Source organism: Primulina huaijiensis, chromosome 16 (assembly GCF_012295235.1).
Source record: "Primulina huaijiensis isolate GDHJ02 chromosome 16, ASM1229523v2, whole genome shotgun sequence".
Taxonomy (NCBI): domain Eukaryota; kingdom Viridiplantae; phylum Streptophyta; class Magnoliopsida; order Lamiales; family Gesneriaceae; genus Primulina; species Primulina huaijiensis.
The window spans coordinates 3,181,495-3,201,852 of NC_133321.1; the positions used below are offsets into that span (position 1 = coordinate 3,181,495).

At 34.6% G+C, this 20,358-nt stretch overlaps 1 protein-coding gene across 2 annotated transcripts; it reads left to right on the plus strand.

Annotated features, from left to right (window-relative positions):
* Window positions 1-6,812: 6,812 nt before the first annotated feature.
* On the plus strand, window positions 6,813-20,113 carry LOC140961368 (RNA cytidine acetyltransferase 1-like). 2 transcript variants are annotated; one of them, XM_073419856.1, is made up of 27 exons: window positions 6,813-6,929; window positions 7,086-7,216; window positions 7,366-7,457; window positions 7,906-8,077; window positions 8,188-8,310; window positions 8,467-8,640; window positions 8,965-9,075; window positions 9,154-9,287; window positions 9,378-9,471; window positions 11,461-11,559; window positions 12,263-12,399; window positions 12,557-12,654; window positions 14,603-14,726; window positions 14,809-14,896; window positions 14,997-15,096; window positions 15,158-15,210; window positions 15,824-16,000; window positions 16,077-16,114; window positions 17,081-17,174; window positions 17,617-17,796; window positions 17,906-18,014; window positions 18,108-18,177; window positions 18,242-18,383; window positions 18,909-19,037; window positions 19,376-19,501; window positions 19,572-19,637; window positions 19,722-20,113. In XM_073419856.1, exons 2-27 carry the CDS (start codon window positions 7,112-7,114, stop codon window positions 19,959-19,961), a joined length of 3,075 nt encoding a protein of 1,024 aa, XP_073275957.1. In that variant the 5' UTR covers window positions 6,813-6,929; window positions 7,086-7,111; the 3' UTR covers window positions 19,962-20,113. The 2 variants fall into 2 exon arrangements, with proteins under 2 accessions (XP_073275957.1, XP_073275958.1); XM_073419857.1 differs by having other exon boundaries at window positions 7,107-7,216.
* The last annotated feature ends 245 nt before the right edge of the window (window positions 20,114-20,358 follow it).

Sequence of the window (20,358 nt, forward strand, 5' to 3'; positions counted from 1 at the left end):
TAGCTAACTGTTTGTCAATTGATATCAGTTCATAATTTAGAAAAGGAAAGAGCAATGAATCAAATCAAATATTTTATTGATAAAATCTCATCCAGGTTACACGATTCAGTTCTCTTTCAGTGACATCTTGCCAAAGGGAAAACCAGTTAGACAATTCATGACAGTTAATTCTTCTGAAGTTTTCTGAATAAGAGATCTTTTCCAGCACATTCCATTCTTTTAAAAGCATCAGATGGATAAGACATTCATCAGTGACAAGATCAGAAGTATGGACGACTTCAAGACGCCTCTTATACTTTCTTGTAGTTGCTCTCTGCTTGCGAGTAGCAACTAATCCATCACGTTGAATGGTCTGGAGTTTGTGTGCTTTGGTCCAAGTGGACATAACCTTTAACCAAACGAGTTCCTCTATGGTGTTCTTTAAACTCTCCAATCGACGAAGTGTTGATGCAGATACAGGGACTTTGGAACTGCTTGAACTATCCATCGATGTTTAATTGTTATTATCTAATGACTTTGCTCTTTTTTATAGACAGGTTGTCATTAAATAAATAGAAGAGGACGAAGATACACTAGTCAACTGAAAGCTTTTGACTTATCAGACTAAGCTTCTCTTACACTTTCTTTTATTTATATGCATTTATTGAGGGGGAATATCAGATAAATTGTTAACTGAGAAGACAATAGTCAATTGGTCTTCAACTAAACTGATTCAGTTTTCAACTGATCACTCAGTTGCTGACTTAACTGATCTTCTCCAGTAAGTTAACTGATTTATCGTTAAATATTCCATAATAAGTGACGTGACTGATTAGTACACATTTAATTAATGTCTTTCACTTAATAGTGTTTTGAAACGTGGACCCACATAGTCCGTTTATATTCTACACACGATTTCATCACACATATACACGTTTTTATTCAAATTTCCTTGGACTAACACATGTCCAATAATTTGAACAGTCGCATACATATGTACTTGTCCCCGCTCCATTTCAATTTTCCTTTACAAACATTTCAGAGCAAAAAGAATATACAGAGCTTTCTCTTTTTCGCAGATATTCAAATATTCAATAAATGGCAAGCAAGTACCAGCTTCATTCTCAATGCTATGGCGATTGATTTTGACTCAATCCTGTATTTTCCGACTGAGGAGATCAAGAACGTATTTGTTAAATTATAAGCTGCCGGTCTAAAGACCTTTCTGGGAATGTCTTCTCAAGACATCTATCCAAATGAGATCCAGGATCTCTATGCTAATGGATTCATATCTTCTGATGGGAACATCACTACTATTGTCAACATCCATATGCTGATAATCGATAAAGACTCATTCAGGAACCTATTTCAGCTGCCTACTGATGGGCTAGCTAATAGATCCGACGTGAAAACATCTGATGTTGAGGACATGCAAACTCAACTTTCAGCATATGGAAGGAAGATCAAAGTTTTAGATGCTTAGAAAGAGCTGAAGTATGAAATTCAATTATTGGCTGACATTGTGGCCAAAGGATTACTAGCCAAGTCATGATACTTCGCGCCTCTTACACTAGAAAAATTTCAAGTCATGACTGCCATCATGACTGGAGAAAGATTGCAGTGTAAAGAAATCATATTCTATCTTCTGAAGAATATGTTTCAGTCTACAAAACAATCCAAGGGATTTGCCGTGCAGCTAAGCCACTTGATAAAAAGCAATGGCTTGGTGGATGACTCCTCTGTAAGGTTATCCAAGTTTAAGATTTTTAACGCCAAAAGTGTTCAGTTTCCAGAACTAAAACTGGAAAGTTTATCAAAGTGAAAAAGGAAATTGGGACGTAGGAGGTTCCCAAATCAGTCAAGAAAGNGTTGGAATGGTGACCAGTGCAGCTACTGGTTTGGTATTTAACATCCTTGGCTTTTTGGAGATCTTGGGAGAAGGAGTCTTCTCAGAGTCAGTCTCACTGACAATCAATTTGGGCTTGATTGTCTTTTTGGCTTTCTTGACTGATTTGGGAACCTCCTACGTCCCAATTTCCTTTTTCACTTTGATAAACTTTCCAGTTTTAGTTCTGGAAACTGAACACTTTTGGCGTTAAAAATCTTAAACTTGGATAACCTTACAGAGGAGTCATCCACCAAGCCATTGCTTTTTATCAAGTGGCTTAGCTGCACGGCAAATCCCTTGGATTGTTTTGTAGACTGAAACNAAACTAGAGAAGAAGTCAGTTCTGAAGAAATTTATTGATATGGAAACTTTAGTTCTGAAGATGGTGAAAGCGGCTACAATTCGTCAAGCTTTGCAAAATAAGAAGTATTTCTTTGATCAAATTCGTGCAAAGAAGATAATTCAAATGATTGTTCAGCTAAGGCAAAATTATGATCCTACTAGTCCAACTGCCTTTAATGACAAATCAGTTCATGATCCATTTTTGTTACCAAAACAAGTTAACCGAACTCTAATTTTCAAGATTGGCTTGGAAAATTTTTTCTAAATTCGTAAAAATGACATACACATTAATGTAGTCTAACTGAACTGGCAAACCATGCATGATGATGGGACCATATTATGCAAGCTAAAGTGTAATATGCTCGCTTCTATATCAAATGAACTGTAAAGGCAGTTTCAAGAAAAGTATAATGATGTTGACATTCGAATGCACATGCAAGAGTTGCATGATGCATGAAACTCGTATAATGATGCAGACCATTTTCAAGGAGCTCATGAATACACACATGCAAGATAAGATCACGTCCTATGAGAATAGTGCACATATGGTTGGGCTTATTGAGAAGATGGTGGCACGAAATTGGTGATTCCTAACGAGTTTAATGATGACAACGTCTTGTTATTACTCACTTCCTCATTTGACGTGTTTATGTTGAACTTGAATTTGAATAAGATAGATGATAGTTTTGAAGAGTTGGTCAATATACTTAAGGTCTATGAGGCCACCATAAAACGAGAATTTTTTTTTTAGTGGACTTCTCGTCAGGGACGAGAAATAGCCCAAAATGTAAGAGAAATAAATGTTCTGCCCCTTACAAGAAAAACAAGCTCAATAAGATACAAGCTCCAAAGGATACTTAAAGGGCCCACAAAGCCCGATAAGTCAGAACATGTTCGTTTCACTATAAGAACTCTAGACATAAGAAAGTATCTGGGTCCAAAAATGTTTTGGAAATGATAAGTGAATGCCAAGTAAACATGTTATCAACAACAACGAACGAAAGAAAACAAGATAGCCAAATCAAGCACATTTGTGGCACGCTAAGTTATGACATATTTATCAAAGAAGAATGCATAAGCTAGTAGATGGGGGCAGGTTTGCCTCGTCAGACATAAATTCTCTAGAGACATGTGAGTTCTTTCTGAAAGGAAAGATGAACAAAGCCCATTTTCTAGAGAAAGTAGAACGTGCACATGATCTGTTGGATTTGATCTATACAGATGTGTGACCCGCTAAGTTTTAGCAAAAATATGGTCAATCTTATTTCATTACCTTTACTAATGACTATTTGATGTATGGTATGTGTATTTAATGAAATACAAGTTTGAAGCTTTTGAAAGTTTCAAAGATTTCAGAGCATAATTAGAATAACAATTAGGAAAGAACATTAAAACACTTCGATCAGATCGAGGTAGTGAATACTTCAGTACTGAGTTTCAAGACTATCTTTGGACTTCACCTGCTATACCCTGATTGAATGGTGTGTCAGAACGTCGTAATCGGACATTGATGGACATGACTCGATCTATGATGGGATTCACTGAATTGTCGCCATCCCTTTGGGGATTTGCGCTTGAAATAGCGGAAAATTGTTGAACCAAGTCCATACAAAGACAGTGAATAAAACTCCATATGAGATATGGATGGGAAAGCCACCTAAATATTCTTACTTAAGAATATGAGGATGTCCCACTTACGTGAAGCATGCAGTGATAGACAAATTGGATAGTAGAGCCAATTTGTGTTACTTTGTGGGATATCCAAATAATTTTGTTGGATATTACTTATATGATTCCAATGAAACAAAGATGTTTGTTTCAAAGAATGTCACATTCTTAAAGAAAGATCATAATATGATCTACTTAAATTTATGAAAATTTAGAAAATTAATTGAATGTTACACCAATAATAAGACAATCTTGATCACTATTTCAAAACAAATTCTGGTATTCATTGTCACCGGTAATTTTACAATTGCAAGTGTGAATTTACGTTTTTATTGGTCAAATTGACTCACTATTAGTTTATAATGAGTTATTATTAGATTAAAATTAGATAACATTAGTTTAAAATTGAATACTTCAAGTTATCTCACAGTAGGGACTACTTAAGTTTATTATAATTCAGAAAATTAATTCAGAATATTAAACCAATAATATGATACTCTTCCCTATTTCAAAATACCTTTTATGTTCATAATCACCAGCAATTGCACAATTGTACGTACGTGGGTATGAATTGAAATTTTCAGTTATCAAATTAAGTGTATGATAATTCAAAATTTCAATGAATTATTAGTACATTCTTCATTACTTCAAAATAACAATTTGTGTTCATAATCATCAGCACTTGCACAATTACGAGTATTATTTAATTATTTTACACTTAGTTTGTCAAATTAAGTTACTCTTCGACATTGAGAAAAATCAACCATACGACATATGTCCATGAATTCAAATCACCACTATGTCTAATGCAACATGCCATCTTTATTTTCTTCAAATTGTATCTCTCTCTCTTTCTTTCTTTCTTTCTTTCTTTTTTTATACTATAAATGCTACTCGTTATGCAATAAGGAGCAAGAGAGCGATCCGTCTCGTTTGAATTTTTAAAGGTGTGGGTTACAATTAACAGATGCAATTTTTTTTTTTTTATAGATTATTCCATGTCGTGATTTTTCTTTTGTGGCCGGTTTTAGGTTCTTTCGTTTCTTCTGGACGAATACGTGAAACCAGATGCAGTAATTTTGGTCAATAACAAGTTGGAAAATAAAAAGTATGTTTTTTCAAAATAATGAAGTAGGAGAATATGTTCTAAAATTATATTTTTTATTATGTTTATGATTTTTATTTTATTTTGCTAATCATGTATACCTCGTAGGTGTAAGATGTTTAAATGTTGATTAATATTTAAAATAGTTATTGTCTATATTTGTTGGTTATAATAATAATTGTTATTTTTAGATTATTTTTTACATGTTAATTAATTTTATATTCAAAATATATTTTTAAATAATATATTAATTAATAGGTTAAAAACAAAAAAAAATTCTAAAATTTAAAAAAGACATCGTTTTTAATCTTTTGCAAAAGCGTTGTCTTAAATTAAAAAGACAACGGATATGTGTAAAAAAAAAACGTTGTCGTTAGTAATGTTGTTAAAAGTCCGTTCAAAGAAAACAGATAAAAATCGTTGTCTTTTTTTGTCAAAGACAACGGTTTTTCAATAGATAAAAACCATAAAAACCTTTGTCTTTGACAGAAAAGACAACGGTTTTTATCTTTTTTTTTAGTGGACTTTTAACAACAGTGCTTATGACAACACTTTTTTCTCCACATAGACAACAAATAAAATATGTTCTCTTTTGGCATTTTTGTTGTAGTTATTACATCTATTTAAACAATATATTACACAGAGATAAACTAAAAAAAATTAAAATGATACAAAAATACAACAAATCAATGAAACAAAAAATATAACATCAACATTTATTTAATATATCCAAACTTACAAGTTCAAAAGCTAGCTCAAGAGGGGAGAATTATTCATATATGCAACTCTCAGATATTTATCCACACGATATAAGAAAACTAACAAAATCCATGAATCAAGTGAAAGAATCATTCTGTGATGCATGTTTAATTGTTGGAAATAAAAATAAGACAAATAATTTTACGCAGAAGATAAAAAAATGTGAGAGCAAAGTTGAGATATTTATGATATTTTTCCTAAGGAGTGAAGACTAAAAAAAATGAACATAAAGGAGCCCTTACTATAAAAAATTGATATGGCGACTGAATCATAATTGAAAATAGGATTTAGAGATTTATTTAGAGTTTCTTTGAGATAAAATTAGGGGTGTCAATTCGAGTGGGTTGGGTGGATCGTGTCGGGTTGATCAATAGTACTATTCAAAAATTGGTCAACCCAAACTCAATCCAAACCCGAGTCAACCCGAAAACTCTCAACCCGAACCTGAACTCGATCAACCCGTATAACCCGATCTAAAATTTTTTAAATAAAATTAAATAAAATTCAAAATGATAATAATAATTTAATTTAAACACATAATAACAAAATCTCATTCATATATATGATTTAAATTTGAAAGTCTAATTGTAGAAAAATAAAGTATATTTACTAAATCAAATAAACAATTTTTTAAAAAATAAAAAATATTCAAATTAAATATTAAATTATAAAAATTTATGATATATATATATATACAATAAATATTTTTTTTCAGACATACAATATATAAAAATATAGGTAATATTTATTAAATTTTTTTAAAAAAAAATTAAATTTTCGGGACAACCCCGGATCAACCCCGATCATTTTTTTCGGGTCAGCTATCGGTCCAACCCGATCTGACCCGAACCCGAAAACTCCAAACCCAAACTTGATTTTTTTCGAGTTGAACCGTGTCGGGTTGATGAGTAGTGTCTGATTTTGACATCTCTATATAAAACCTAAACTAATACAGAGAAAAATGTAATCGGTTTGTTCACGGGCCACAATTTTGGGCCTAGTTGAGCTACTCTTAATGGAAGCCCACAATATTTTTAAGTTGGACTGCTCAATAAAAGGCCGAATCCATATTGACCTCGAAGGGAGAACCGACAAGTGAGCACGCTATTCAGAAGGCAAGCTCGCCGCTCAATTCCTCACTGCGTCCGCCTGACGCCGCCGCCGTGGTGGTTTTCTAACTGTACTGAGGTAACTGAAACCTATCAACTCAAATATGACGTTTCATATTTTCACCCGACTTGCTCCAAGGAAGGCACTTCACTAAATATCAAATTTGAATGTTATGCTCTTTCTTTTTCTTTTTCTTTTTCCCCTTCTTTTACTGCTGCTAGTGTTTTCGGACAGGACAAAGAGACATAAATCAAGGAAAGATGAGGAAAAAAGTTGACGAACGTATCAGAACTTTGATAGAAAATGGAGTCAAGTCCCGCCATCGCTCCATGCTTGTCATAATTGGTGACAAGTCTCTTGACCAGGTATGCAAACGTATATATATGCTTATGAACACATATTCACGCATCTCTTATGTAGACATATTCATGCATTGCTTAGTAATAAATAATTTGATCATTGTTGGTGAAGGTGATTTGAAATTTATCATCAATTTTTTTTTTCCTTGAAACAGATATTGCATTTGCATCAGATGCTGAGCAAATCAGTGGTTAAGTCGAGACCGAGTGTTTTGTGGTGCTACAAGGACAAGCTCGAGCTCAGCAGGTTCTCTAATTTCCTTTCCTCTTTTTTTTTTTTTTCAAGTATTAGCAATATGAAAATTAGAATTTATGCATTTGAAATTCAACTTATGTCTTTATGATATATGATTGAACTTTTAATTTCATTCAGTTACGATTTTACTCAAACGTCACTTAGCGAGGAAGTTTACATTGTTGATGATGTCAACTTTCTACGTATCACACAGTTACTAAGTTGCATACTTCCATCCATTTTGTGTAGATTAGTGGATATGGAAAGGAGAATATTTTTTTCCATAAAGAATCATAAAAATTATAATCCCATTGCTCTATTTTACTTAAAGCCTCTCCATATATTTCATGATGTTATCTTTTATTATTTTTTATTTTGCACAATTCTGAATCTTTGATAGTCTATTGTTTTACTGAGAAGAGAAATTTGATTCAATACTATATGATATTTGGCACTGTAGTAACAAAAAAAAGCGAGTCAAGCAGACAAAGAAGTTAGTGCAAAGGGGGCAGCTGGATCCTGAGAAAGTTGATCCTTTCGTGCTTTTTCTTGAAACTGGAGAAATAACCTTTTGCTTGTACAGAGATTCTGAGAGAATTCTGGGGAACACTTTTGGCATGTGTATATTGCAGGTAAAACATGAATTTTTTTATTGCCTAATACTTGTCAGTTTTACAACAATTGCTATGAGCATTGATTCTCCATTCTGGAGTATTTACTTCTCACTCTTTATGTTCTTAAGGATTTTGAAGCTTTGACACCAAATCTTCTAGCAAGGACTATTGAAACTGTTGAAGGTGGTGGATTGATAGTATTGTTGCTGCGCTCTCTTTCGTCACTCACTAGTTTGTACACTATGGTTATGGTAATGCCAACTCACTTTCCAATTATATCATATGATAATTTCAATAGGAGTATAATTCTAAATTCTGATGATACAAATTTTGCTTTGAAGTGTAGATGAGATGATTTTTTTCCATTTAATCTTGTCTTTTGTGCTCATTGGGCTTTATTGTCTCAGGATGTTCACGAGAGATTTCGTACAGAATCTCATAATCAGGCTGCTGGGCGCTTTAATGAACGTTTCTTGCTTTCAGTTGCTTCGTGCAAAGCTTGTGTTGTCATGGATGATGAACTCAACATTCTACCAGTTTCTTCGCATATGAAAATAATTGCCCCAGTTATAGTTAGAGAGGTGAGCTTTATTTCTAGGGTAGTCTTGAGTTCTACCTGGTGGAGTAGTATTACACCATGTTTATCACTTACAATGGAGCTAATCAGCATCTCTCAGGTTTTCCAATTTCAAAATACATTATTTTTAGTATGTAGAATACTGGAGGGAGAACTACTGTTTGTAGATAATGTATACACTTGAAGTACGTTCCACACTTGCTGCAAATCTTTCCTGAGCTACGGGGCTTCTGCTTAGTGGATTATATTTTTTTCATTATTAGTAAACCAAAATATGTCTGGGACAATGCTTTATGTATGATTGGCTATTTTCTGTTGACTTTGCAAGGATTCGGAGGGGCTTTCAGAAGCTGAAAGAGAATTGAAGAATTTGAAGGAAGAGCTCAATGATGATTTCCCTGTGGGTCCTCTGATTAGAAAATGCTGCACATTGGATCAGGTAAAGGTTTCTTGCTTGGTAGAACGAACTATTATTTTTTCATGTTCTGATTGTTATGAACTCTGCTTGTTTGCTTAGGGAAGAGCTGTAATTACCTTCCTTGATGCAATTTTGGACAAGAGCCTTCGAAGAACAGTAGCTTTGCTTGCTGCTCGTGGGCGTGGGAAGTCCGCTGCTCTTGGTCTGGCAATTGCTGGAGCAGTTGCTACTGGGTAATGCAGGACATTGTCGTTTGCATGCTTTAACCTATTCATCTATTCCGGTAGCTTTTCTGCTCGCTAATTAAATAATTTCCATCATAGGTATTCAAATATTTATGTAACTGCACCAAGCCCAGAGAACGTGAAAACATTATTTGAGTTTATTTGCAAAGGATTTGATTTACTCGATTACAAGGTATGGTGTGTACCTCTTCTTGTACGAGGCAAGTGAAAACAAATCTGTGTTTTTCTTTTTGATAACGCGGTTATGCGACACAATTTCCTTGTTGCGATCGACTATTTCCTGGTTATTTTTTACGCACTGGAAATTTTCCCATTAGCTTTTTTGATTCATGCCATTATTTTCTATTAAAGCTTAGTCTCTTTATGCATGCTTTTCATGCATTCATATTAAAAATTTGTGTCAAGTGCAGAAAAATAAGTGAACAACAGAATAAAGGAAGAAGAACAATTCCTCTTATTTTTTTGTATATTGAGGTTCACCGTTTAATAAAATTTAAATCGGTAAAAAACCATAAAATCTTTCCCCACTAAATCTGTAAAATATATTCTAGCTTACTTATTCTAATTAAATAAAGTCTTAATATTAAATGATATTGTCAAAATTTTTGACACTCCCCCTCAAGTTGGTGCGAAGATATCCATCATGCCCAACTTGCTACTTGTTCTTCCAAGGCTTGCCTTGATAGGCCCTTGGTTAAGACGTCTGCTACTTGCAATGCTCTAGGAACAAATGGAGGGCAGATTACCCCTTCTTTAAGCTTCTCTTTTATGAAATGTTTGTTGATTTCAATGTGCTTGGTTCTGTCATGTAGAACAGGATTGTGACAATACTAATCGCTGCTTTGTTATCAAATATAGCTTCGTAGGAAAGTTCATTCTCTTGTTTAGATGCTCCATAACATTTTTTAGGCACAACACTTCACACAGTCCTTGAGCCATAGACCTAAATTCAGCCTCTGCATTGCTTCTGATGGCAACACTTTGTTCTTTTACTTCTCCAAGTTACCAAGTTGCCCTATACGAATGTGCAGTAACAAGAAGTGGATCGCCCATCAGTGGCTGATCCAGCCTAGTATGCATCAGTGTAAACTTCTATCTCTTTCTTCTCACTCTTTTCAAAGAGAAGTCATTTTCCCGGAGTTCCTGTGAGATATCTCAAGATTCGATAAACTGCCTCAAGATGTTATGTACATGGTGAGTGCATAAATTGACTAACCAAGCTTACTGCGAAGGCAATGTCAGGTCGTGTGTGAGATAGGTATATCAGTTTTCCATCTAGTCTTTGTTATCTCCCAGTATCTACTTGAACGCCATCGTTGATGTCTCCTAGCTTAGCATTTGCCTCCATAGGAGTATCTTATGGGCCACAACCACTCATCCCGGTTTTCGTTAGGTGATCCAGGACATACTTCCTTTGGGACACCGTGATTCCTTTCTTGGACCTTGCCACCTCCATCCCAATAAAGTATTTCAATTGTCCCAAATATTTCATCTCAAATTCAGTTGCCAAGCTTTTCTTCAGTTTGTTCACTTCTTCTATGTAATCTCCTGTCACAATTGTATCATCAACATAAACAATTAGTATAGAAATCTTGTTTGTGTTATGATATTCTGGTGAAAAGAGTTTGATCAGATTGTCCTTGACTGTAGCCCTGGCCGGGCTGAAAGCGGAGGTTGTGCCAGCATCAGCACTGACCATAGCTGTCTTGGAATTCATGACTGATCTCCGGTTTCTGATACCATGCAGAAAAATGAGGGAACGGAATAAAGAAGGAAAAACAATTCCTCTATTTTTTTGTATATTGAGGTTCACCGTTTGATACAATTTATATATGTAAAAAATCATAAAATCGTATCCCACTAAATCTGTAAAATGTATTCTATCTGACCAAACTTATTCTAATCAAATAAACTCCTGGTATTAAAAGATCTTGCCAAGATTATTGACACTAAGGACTTTTGTGTTATTGAATTTTCAACCGTATTTAGAGATTTTGTGTGATAAGTCGTGTTTTTTAGTATTGAGAGTAGTGTTTTTTTAGTATTGAGTGTTGTAAGAATATTTTAAATCAAATATAATCTTATAGAGTTTTCTCTTATTATTGTAAGTTGCAGAACAATATTTATTATTGGGCTGAAACATATAGTTCCTCATTTGTAGGAGCACTTAGATTATGATGTGGTGAAAAGTGCAAATCCTGATTTTAAGAAAGCCACTGTGCGAATCAATATCTACAAACAACACAGACAGACAATTCAGGTTAGTAGATTTTGTAGTGGTTTTCTACTTTTCTTCTTTACGGACAACGATATTAAGTATTAACCATACTTCAAGGACTTTTCTCACAAACTTTTTTTTGCTGCAGTTATTTTGCTATGCGGGTTTTTTCTGGGCGATATAATGTTATTCTCAGGATTTCATTTCTATTGTGTGTGACTAAGAAAATTTACGGTCATTCATGGTCAGTAATAACTAATAAACATCAAACGCCCTCTAGCTTTAAGCCTTCCTCAATTTTTTCTGTGACATTTAGTTTTTTCATGGGGACAATGGAAGGGGTAGATTGTTAAAGGACTTTGAGCTGAGAAGAAGTGTGAGTGTGGAGTTTTTTATGCCTTTGGGCTTTATGGAAGAGGAAAAAGAGAGGAGTGATATAGGATTTTTTGTCATTAACCAACTCTTCATTTATCGAGGAATACTAGGTGTAAGAGTAAGATCTCTCCATTGGCTGAATAAAGTACTTCACATGGAGGGAATAAGAAAAACTTTTTGCTCTTTTGTTGCCTACTCAAAAAAGAACATGAAAGATGCTTTAAAGTGGATTAGATTATTGGTTAGAGGTTCTTTGAGGCTATTCTTTGTAGAAAATAATTGAAATGAAATGATAGGTTAAGAATGACATTTTGTATACTTTTGAGTGAAGAAAATTGGAAAAATAAGTTGCATCCCGATGTTTGTGCAGTATATACAACCACATGAACATGAGAAGCTCTCCCAAGTTGAATTGTTGGTGGTTGATGAAGCAGCAGCTATCCCATTGCCAGTTGTGAAGTCCTTGCTTGGTCCATATCTTGTATTTCTTTCATCTACTGTCAATGGGTAAAAGATGCTCTTTTGTAGGTTCTGTTAATAGTTAATACTCTATAAAATGAATGCCCTCAGTGATTGAAATTGTAGATTTCTTGAAAGAATCATTAGTTTCATAACTAAATGCTGCCACTTGTTGATGTTTTCTTCCGATTTCCTTCTTTTTAAGTTATGAAGGTACAGGACGGTCGTTATCTCTAAAACTTCTTCAGCAACTGGAGGAACGTAGTCAGATGTCAAATAAGAGCACGGAGTCTGGTATCTCAGGTGTTTTAAGTTCTCATTTTCTTTCCTAGCATAAAAGAGATACTTGCATTTGGAGTTTTACTGGTCGTAGTTATTTATTTTGTGTCATATGATGTTCTTTCTTTTAAATACTGACTAATGATGGTAAACATGCATGTACAAATTTATACGAGTTGTAGTTAGAAAGAAGTTTAAAGCATTGATGGAATATGAAACAATTTTACTGCCTGGCATATTTTGACCCATTAACTTAAGTTTCTGGCTTTGTAAACATAAATAAACCATATGGTTTACATTTTTGCTAACTCTTACATGCATCAAAGCGATTGGATTACCTCACTATAACCCAACTTTACTAAAGATATGAATGCTTGTGTCATATGATGTTCTTTCTTTTAAATACTGACTAATGATGGTAAACATGCATGTACAAATTTATACGAGTTGTAGTTAGAAAGAAGTTTAAAGCATTGATGGAATATGAAACAATTTTACTGCCTGGCATATTTTGACCCATTAACTTAAGTTGCTGGCTTTGTAAACATAACTAAACCATATAGTTTACATTTTTGCTAACTCTTACATGCATCAAAGCGATTGGATTACCTCACTATAACCCAACTTTACTCAAGATTTGAATGCATTGTGGTAAGTTGTCTGTAAAAGAAAAGTAATCCTTGGGAATATGCCCTTTTTGAGATTGAGAAATATTTGGAACCGAAAGTTTCACATGTATCAAATTCCTCTCTCATAACATAGCACTTTGTTTATCAAGTGTTGTTCGTCAATTGTCATCCGAACGGAAGTAATAACATTCCTATATGGTGTATATAAACCCGCTCAATTCTACTCAACATCGGATAATAAGAAAAACTGCAAGTCTGCATCTTGCATGTGATACATGCTCATAGATATGTGCATATGAAATTTTTTGCATCATAAAGGTTGAATTCTCAGCTTTAAGTCAAATATGGTGCTAGCATGTGGAATAAAATTCCATACTTTAATCCCAGAACCTAGTGCTTAAGTCCCATGCTAAAGTCAAATCTGTCAGTGCATGTGAAAGAACTTGTGTCACTTCTAGATAAATAAGGTCAATGTAGAGGCTTATATGTGAATGTGTACTTTTTGTGTTATTGGGTATGATATAGAAACATGGGATAAATAGTAAATCTGAGCATGAGGATGACCATGTTAACAGTTTTTTATGAGTATGTAAAAATAATGTAAATATTAATACACAAAGTGATACCTCGATGATGTTTTTCAGAGGCATCTTCGTACTCAACTATTCTTTCTCTGATCTCCCCTCCCCTCCCCTCTTCTTATTTCTTTTTTCTGCTGGTCTTGTTTAAAGTAAGTGGGGTGCAGGCCAATATTACAATGCAGCCTTTTGTTAATTGTTACTTTAAGTTTATAGTTATTTAAAGTTTGTTTATTTGCATATACATTTCTTTCTTTAGACAGGGAATGCTTGCATTTTGTAGTACTCTGATTTTCAGCTTGAGGAATATGAGATAGTTGTGTCTGAGTACTAAAGTCTGCATCTGAGACTTGAGTTTTGGTCTTTATATATATATGTGTGTGTGTGTGTGTGTGTGTGTGTGTGTATAGAGTTTCGGTGCCTGTTTAGCCTTTGAAGTAAATTACTTTCCTGCTTTGGTTATTTTTAATCCAAATAACTCTGGAAGGCAGCTTGTGGCGCTATTCTCTACTTTTTTAACAAATGTTACCTTATTGACTTCCAGAAATATACAATCAAACCAGCTTCATCACTGTTCTCAGCTTTGTTGGTTTTCTTCATTGGATAGATTCTAGAATGCTGTAACAATATTAGTTTTTATATATCCATTCCAACATTTTATCCTTTCTATGTTGAGGAGCCTTGGTGATATATTTATTTTATGAATTTTTGTTGTAAGGTTTTTGCTTGGTGAATTTGCTAAAGTTCCAGTAACTTCATCATCAGGTCGGCTTTTCAAAAAGATTGAATTGAGCGAATCTATCAGATATGCTTCCAGTGATCCAATTGAATCATGGCTTCATGGTTTACTATGTCTTGATGCGACAAAATCCATCCCTAATATTAACAGGTTGCCATTTTAATTTAGATATTTTATCTGAAAGAGATACTAAACATTAGATCTCCACTGAGGTCTCTTCTTTCTTCATCAGGCTACCCCCACCTGGCGAATGCGATCTCTACTATGTCAATCGAGATACATTGTTCTCCTATCATAAGGACAGTGAATTATTTTTGCAGGTGCTTATATTTAAACATGATGATCCTAAGTCCTAACGAGTTCCTTTTTTATGTATTTATCTATCTGGCGATTAAGTTCATTTTATGACAATTTATGCAGCGAATGATGGCTCTGTATGTTGCTTCACACTACAAAAATTCTCCCAATGATTTGCAATTGATGGCTGATGCTCCTGCACACCACTTGTTTGTGCTACTTGGTAATTTCTTTTTGTATTACCTACTTGCTTCCAGCTGTATATTTACTGATCATATTTGCAGGTCCCGTTGATGAGTCCCAAAACCATCTTCCTGATATTCTGTGTGTCATCCAGGTTTGAATTCCTTCACATGCTACAACCTTAAAAAATGTGTTTCATGCCCTTTAGGTTCTAGATGCTCTTATTTAAATATGAAGTTTTTTTTATTAAGAAATGTTGCAAGCATGATATGGTCATGTTTTGTGAATGTTATAGCATTAGTTGTCCTCTATTGCTAATTATTTTCATGGTTCCATTGATTCTGTCGTCTTTGGTGACTATATGGTATGCTGTTTCATTCTTCTTCCCAAAATAGACTTCTTCTGTGCTTCTTCAAGTTTTTGTGATGGTTTATAGAATTCTAGCAGAAGGACAGGTTTGGAACCTGGCTTTTGTTTGATCCCAGTCTTTGGCCTGATTGTTGCAATTTGATTATCAAAATGCATTCTTTTCTTGATTCTGAAAATTCTGTTCGTTGCACTCTATCCACTAGTCATCTTCTTTTATATATAGCGCATCACTATTCATCGAGTAATAATAATCCTAAGATTCAGTTTTTCATTTTTGAAATCATACATAGATGATTAAAAACACCTGGTAACGGCACAAATAGATCTACTTTTTATAAAACAATAATGGTCTTGTTTATGCCGGTGGTAAAGTATGTGCTTGTTAATAAAATCTGTAGGTCTGCCTTGAGGGACAAATTTCTCGTAAATCTGCGGTTAAAAGCTTAAGTGAGGGTCGTCAGCCCTTTGGAGATCAAATTCCTTGGAAATTTTGTGAGCAGTTTCGGAACACAGATTTTCCCAGTCTTTCAGGCGCTCGTATTGTACGCATTGCCACACATCCAAGTGCAATGAGGGTAACACTAGAGCAATCCGATACATATGAAGTAATTTTGTACCCTCTTCATCAATAACATATTTCAATTATTGCAGCTTGGATACGGCTCTGCAGCTGTTGAACTTCTAGTTAGGTATGTTCATATTCTTCTAAAGCTATTATTCTACCCATTTAGGTCTTTATAATTACTTTGTACTGGATGCATATCTTTTTAAGTTGTGTAGTCCACAATGAATCTGCATGCATGTTATTAAAAGTATTCACTTACTGCCACTCATTTTTTAATGATAAAGATTCTTGAGCCCCTAAGAAAGAATATTAATTCATCATACTGGTGTTCTTTCATTTTCTATTTGGTTGATTGCTTTGTTTGGTTTCTTTGACGAAGATTGAAGTTCTGGGTTGTCTGTGTAGGTGGGGGTTGTGTTTTGCATTTTCATGTACAGTGATTTAGGAGAATATGCAGTTTGTGACAGCCAACAGCTCGTAATGAAATCAATATAAATAGAACGTCTAAAATGTTCTGTTGAGTCCTCTAGGTTTTGTGAAGTCTAAATAAATTTGTTCGCTTTCTAGTTTATCTCCTGCAATTATCGACTGGCCACAACAAAATTTCCTGAAACCGATGTTATGATGGCATATAATTATGTCATGGCTCTGTCCTCTCTGGTCAATATATCTGCATAGGAACCTCCAAACTGCTGATGCAGCTACTTTAAACTTACCTCTAGTGTTTTTTCTTTTTCTAAATAGCAACAACTGAGGTAAAATTTCCATGCATGATTTGCTGATTTATGCCAGTGTAGAAATGAGGCACCTTTATGGTGATGTTAGCCATCTTGGTAATTATAATGTTTGAGGGTTATTATTTGTAGCTTTGAACACGCCAAACTACCTATATGTTTCAAAGAAAACAGAAGGATATTGGTTTTTGTTGATTTTAATTTTTCTTCTTGCCTTTTATTTTACAAAATTTTATATCGAAATTAAGTGCAAGGATTACCCCTCACGCAAACATTGAAGAATGAGCTGCCAATTGTCTGTAATGATTAAATTACCTTGATATTGGATGCAAGGATTACATATTTACTGCTTATAGGTATTTTGAGGGCCAGTTGACTCCAATATCTGAGTTAGAAGTTGACGAACACACAGAGAATTCCCCAGTCAGAGTCATTGATGCTGCAAAGAAGGTCTCTTTCACAGTTCTCATTCGTTGCCTGGGCCTTTTTTTTTATGTACTTATTTGACCTTGAATTCTTTTTCTTTTTTTTTTTCTGTTGAGGATATTGTACATTTGATCATTTGTGTCTTTGCGGGATTGTGATTGTTTTGCTGTTTTGCTATAGTAGTAGGCCTCTTGTTTTTTCAACGTGATACCAAAGACGAGGATAAATTACTGTCTCCACGCTCTTATTACTGAGATGATATTGTTTAGTCGACACAACAAATTTCTAATGAGGGATAGAGAGAAGCATGAGAATTGCAACTCAAGTACTGCAGAAAGTGTTGAATTATATCAACGCCTTCTGTGTAATATAAAGTGGTGCTGTTCACTCAGTCTCGTTGAATTTATGGCTGGAATATTGCTTTTATCGTCTTTGTTGAAATTTATACAAGTCATATTGACTGCAGGCCTCGTTGCTGGAAGAAAATATAAACCCAAGAACTGACCTTCCTCCACTGCTCGTACCTCTCCGTGAACGACGGCCAGAAAAGCTCCATTATCTTGGTGTCTCTTTTGGGCTTACTCTGGACCTTTTTCGCTTTTGGAGGAAACATAATTTTGCTCCGTTCTACATTAGCCCAGTTCCGGTAAGACGGTAACTTCTCTATAATGGACCAACTCTCGATTTTTGTTTTGTTATTACTACTTTCTGAATGTTCTAAGAGACTAGCGTGTTCTCTGACACTTCTTCAACAGAGTAATGTGACCGGTGAACACTCTTGCATGGTTCTGAAACCATTAAACAATGATGACATTGAAACCAGTGGATCTGATACTTTGGGCTTTTTCAGTCCATTTTCTGAAGGTTTACTCTGTTGCTTTTCTGAAGACCCTTTTATTTCAAAATAGGGGTCAATTTGTTTGGACCGAAATAATGATAATTTTTAATTGTTCTCAGAATTCAGGAAGGACTTCACTAAATTGTTGGCTCGTACATTTTTTCGAATGGAATACAAGCTTGCCATGAGGTATGGTTCTGGTTTTCTTCTAAATCGTAATTCAGTATTCTAACACTGCTGGATTATTTGCCAGTATCTTGGACCCGAAGATAAACTTCTCAGAGGTGGATTTGTCCTCTTCCAGTGGATTTTTAAATTCAATTAGTGGAATCCTATCACCCCTTGCTATGGAACGACTGGAAGCATACACTAATAATCTTGTAGACTATCGCATGGTAGGATCTTTTTTAAATGATTGAAGGAGTCTGGTATTTGTATTGTGGAAATTTTATTTATGTGATTGTATTTTTCCAATGGCTTCTCTTAGAACCTTTCTTGATTATCTTATGAATAATTAATAATAAAAATGTATACAGCATACTGTGTTTTGACTTTCACATTGAATTCTATAACAATTTTCACATGGTCGCTTCAAGAAAAAGGTTTACAAATGTGCTTTTGCTTTTATGAAATTTTATTATCTTGTATCAAGGAGTTAATCTCTGTCTTTCAATCATCAAAATCAGTTGTTTTTCTTAGTTTTTTCCATGATGGAATCTTTTTGCACCTTTTATATTTTCAGAGTTGATCACAGTTTTCAATTAACACTTTATTCTCTGGGTGAATATTTGAATATAAAACCGACTATTAGCTGTTAATATTTTATGTGGTTTCCCTTCACTTAGGAGTCTGTGTCCCTATATAATGTCGTTGCCTTCTGAGTTGCTAGTGTCATTTGCCTATTCTGATGCATATCACAGACTGCAGCATTTGTAGACGATCTTGCCCGTGCTTACTTCTGCCGGAAGATACCAACCACTTTGTCATATGCCCAGGCTTCTGTTTTGCTCTGCATCGGGTTGCAGGGAAAAGATATTTCCTGCATTGAGGTATACTTATCATTTCTCAAATTTTTTTTTTATCGCAAATGGGGTGGAGGTGGTAAGTCTCGAACTCGAGACATCTCAATATTTGAGACACAACATGCCACTTCAGCCGAAGGCTAGAGGCTTACTCAATATGTTTTTTGAATGCTTATATTTCCCCTAGCATCCCCACGGTTTTATTAGTGCCAAAAGATATGTTGATGTAGGCGGAACATCCGGTTCTAAAGCATGTAGTTGACATGAAGCTCTGTGGTTCAGCAACATTTTGACCTCCAAAATTTTTTAATCTTGGAGAGATGATGATCTGATTACCGTTTTTTTTTACTCATTTTGGTTTATAGGCAGAGATGAACTTAGAGAGGCAGCAAATAATGTCGTTGTACATGAAAGTAATGAAGAAGTTTTACAAATTCTTGCGTGATTTGGCATCGAACGAGATTCATTCTAGTTTTCCTCACTTGAGAGATGTAAGTTTTCTACTAAACTACTGTTTGCAAGAAAGAACTTTCGTTGTTGCTGATGCGTGTTAGTTTTCAGATTGCCATGGAACCTCATCCAGTTTCCTTGGAAGAAGAACTCAATGCTGCAGCGAAACAAGTTGAGGTTTGTGGACCTTGTTGCGATTCTTCTATTTGCTTCTTTTTTTTTTCACATTTATGTTGTGGTCTTACCTCTTACTGTATCCAGCATGAGATGAGAGCAAAGGCGGATGATATGCTGAACCCTGACCATCTACAATGGTACGCGATTGTAGACAAAGAAGTTGATTTCGAGAATGCGTTGCAAAATGGCGGTGGAAAGGCTCTGTCTGGTGGTCTTTTTAGTGTAAAATCAAGTAAAAGTAAGATTGAGAAGCTGAATGAGAGGAAAGGAAACAAGCAAGAAAAAGGAGGGTCCAAAACGAACAAGAAGAGAAAATCAAATTGACACAACATTCACATTTTATTGCGTGATTATTTTATGTCAATCATGGCAATACTGCCCCTGTTCTTGTTGCTTCAAAGGTATAATTTTATATAAACAGATCAACATCAGCGTGCATTTGATTCCCATCGACAGCCATCACCATTGACATTCAACATCCTGCAGTTCCTTGTCCCGCCCATGTTGAAAGGTTTTGGCAACTTGGTTAATATATGTTATATATCATATCTATATTTCTTCACTATGTTATACCCAGAAAGAGTACCATACGATAATCATCTTGGTTTTGAAAATCACTTATTAAATATGTCATATATTAAATAATTAAAAATAATCATTTAATAAAATCATTTTCTTTTGCCGTCCTTGATCTCCATTCTTTGGTCGTGTCTCGAATAAT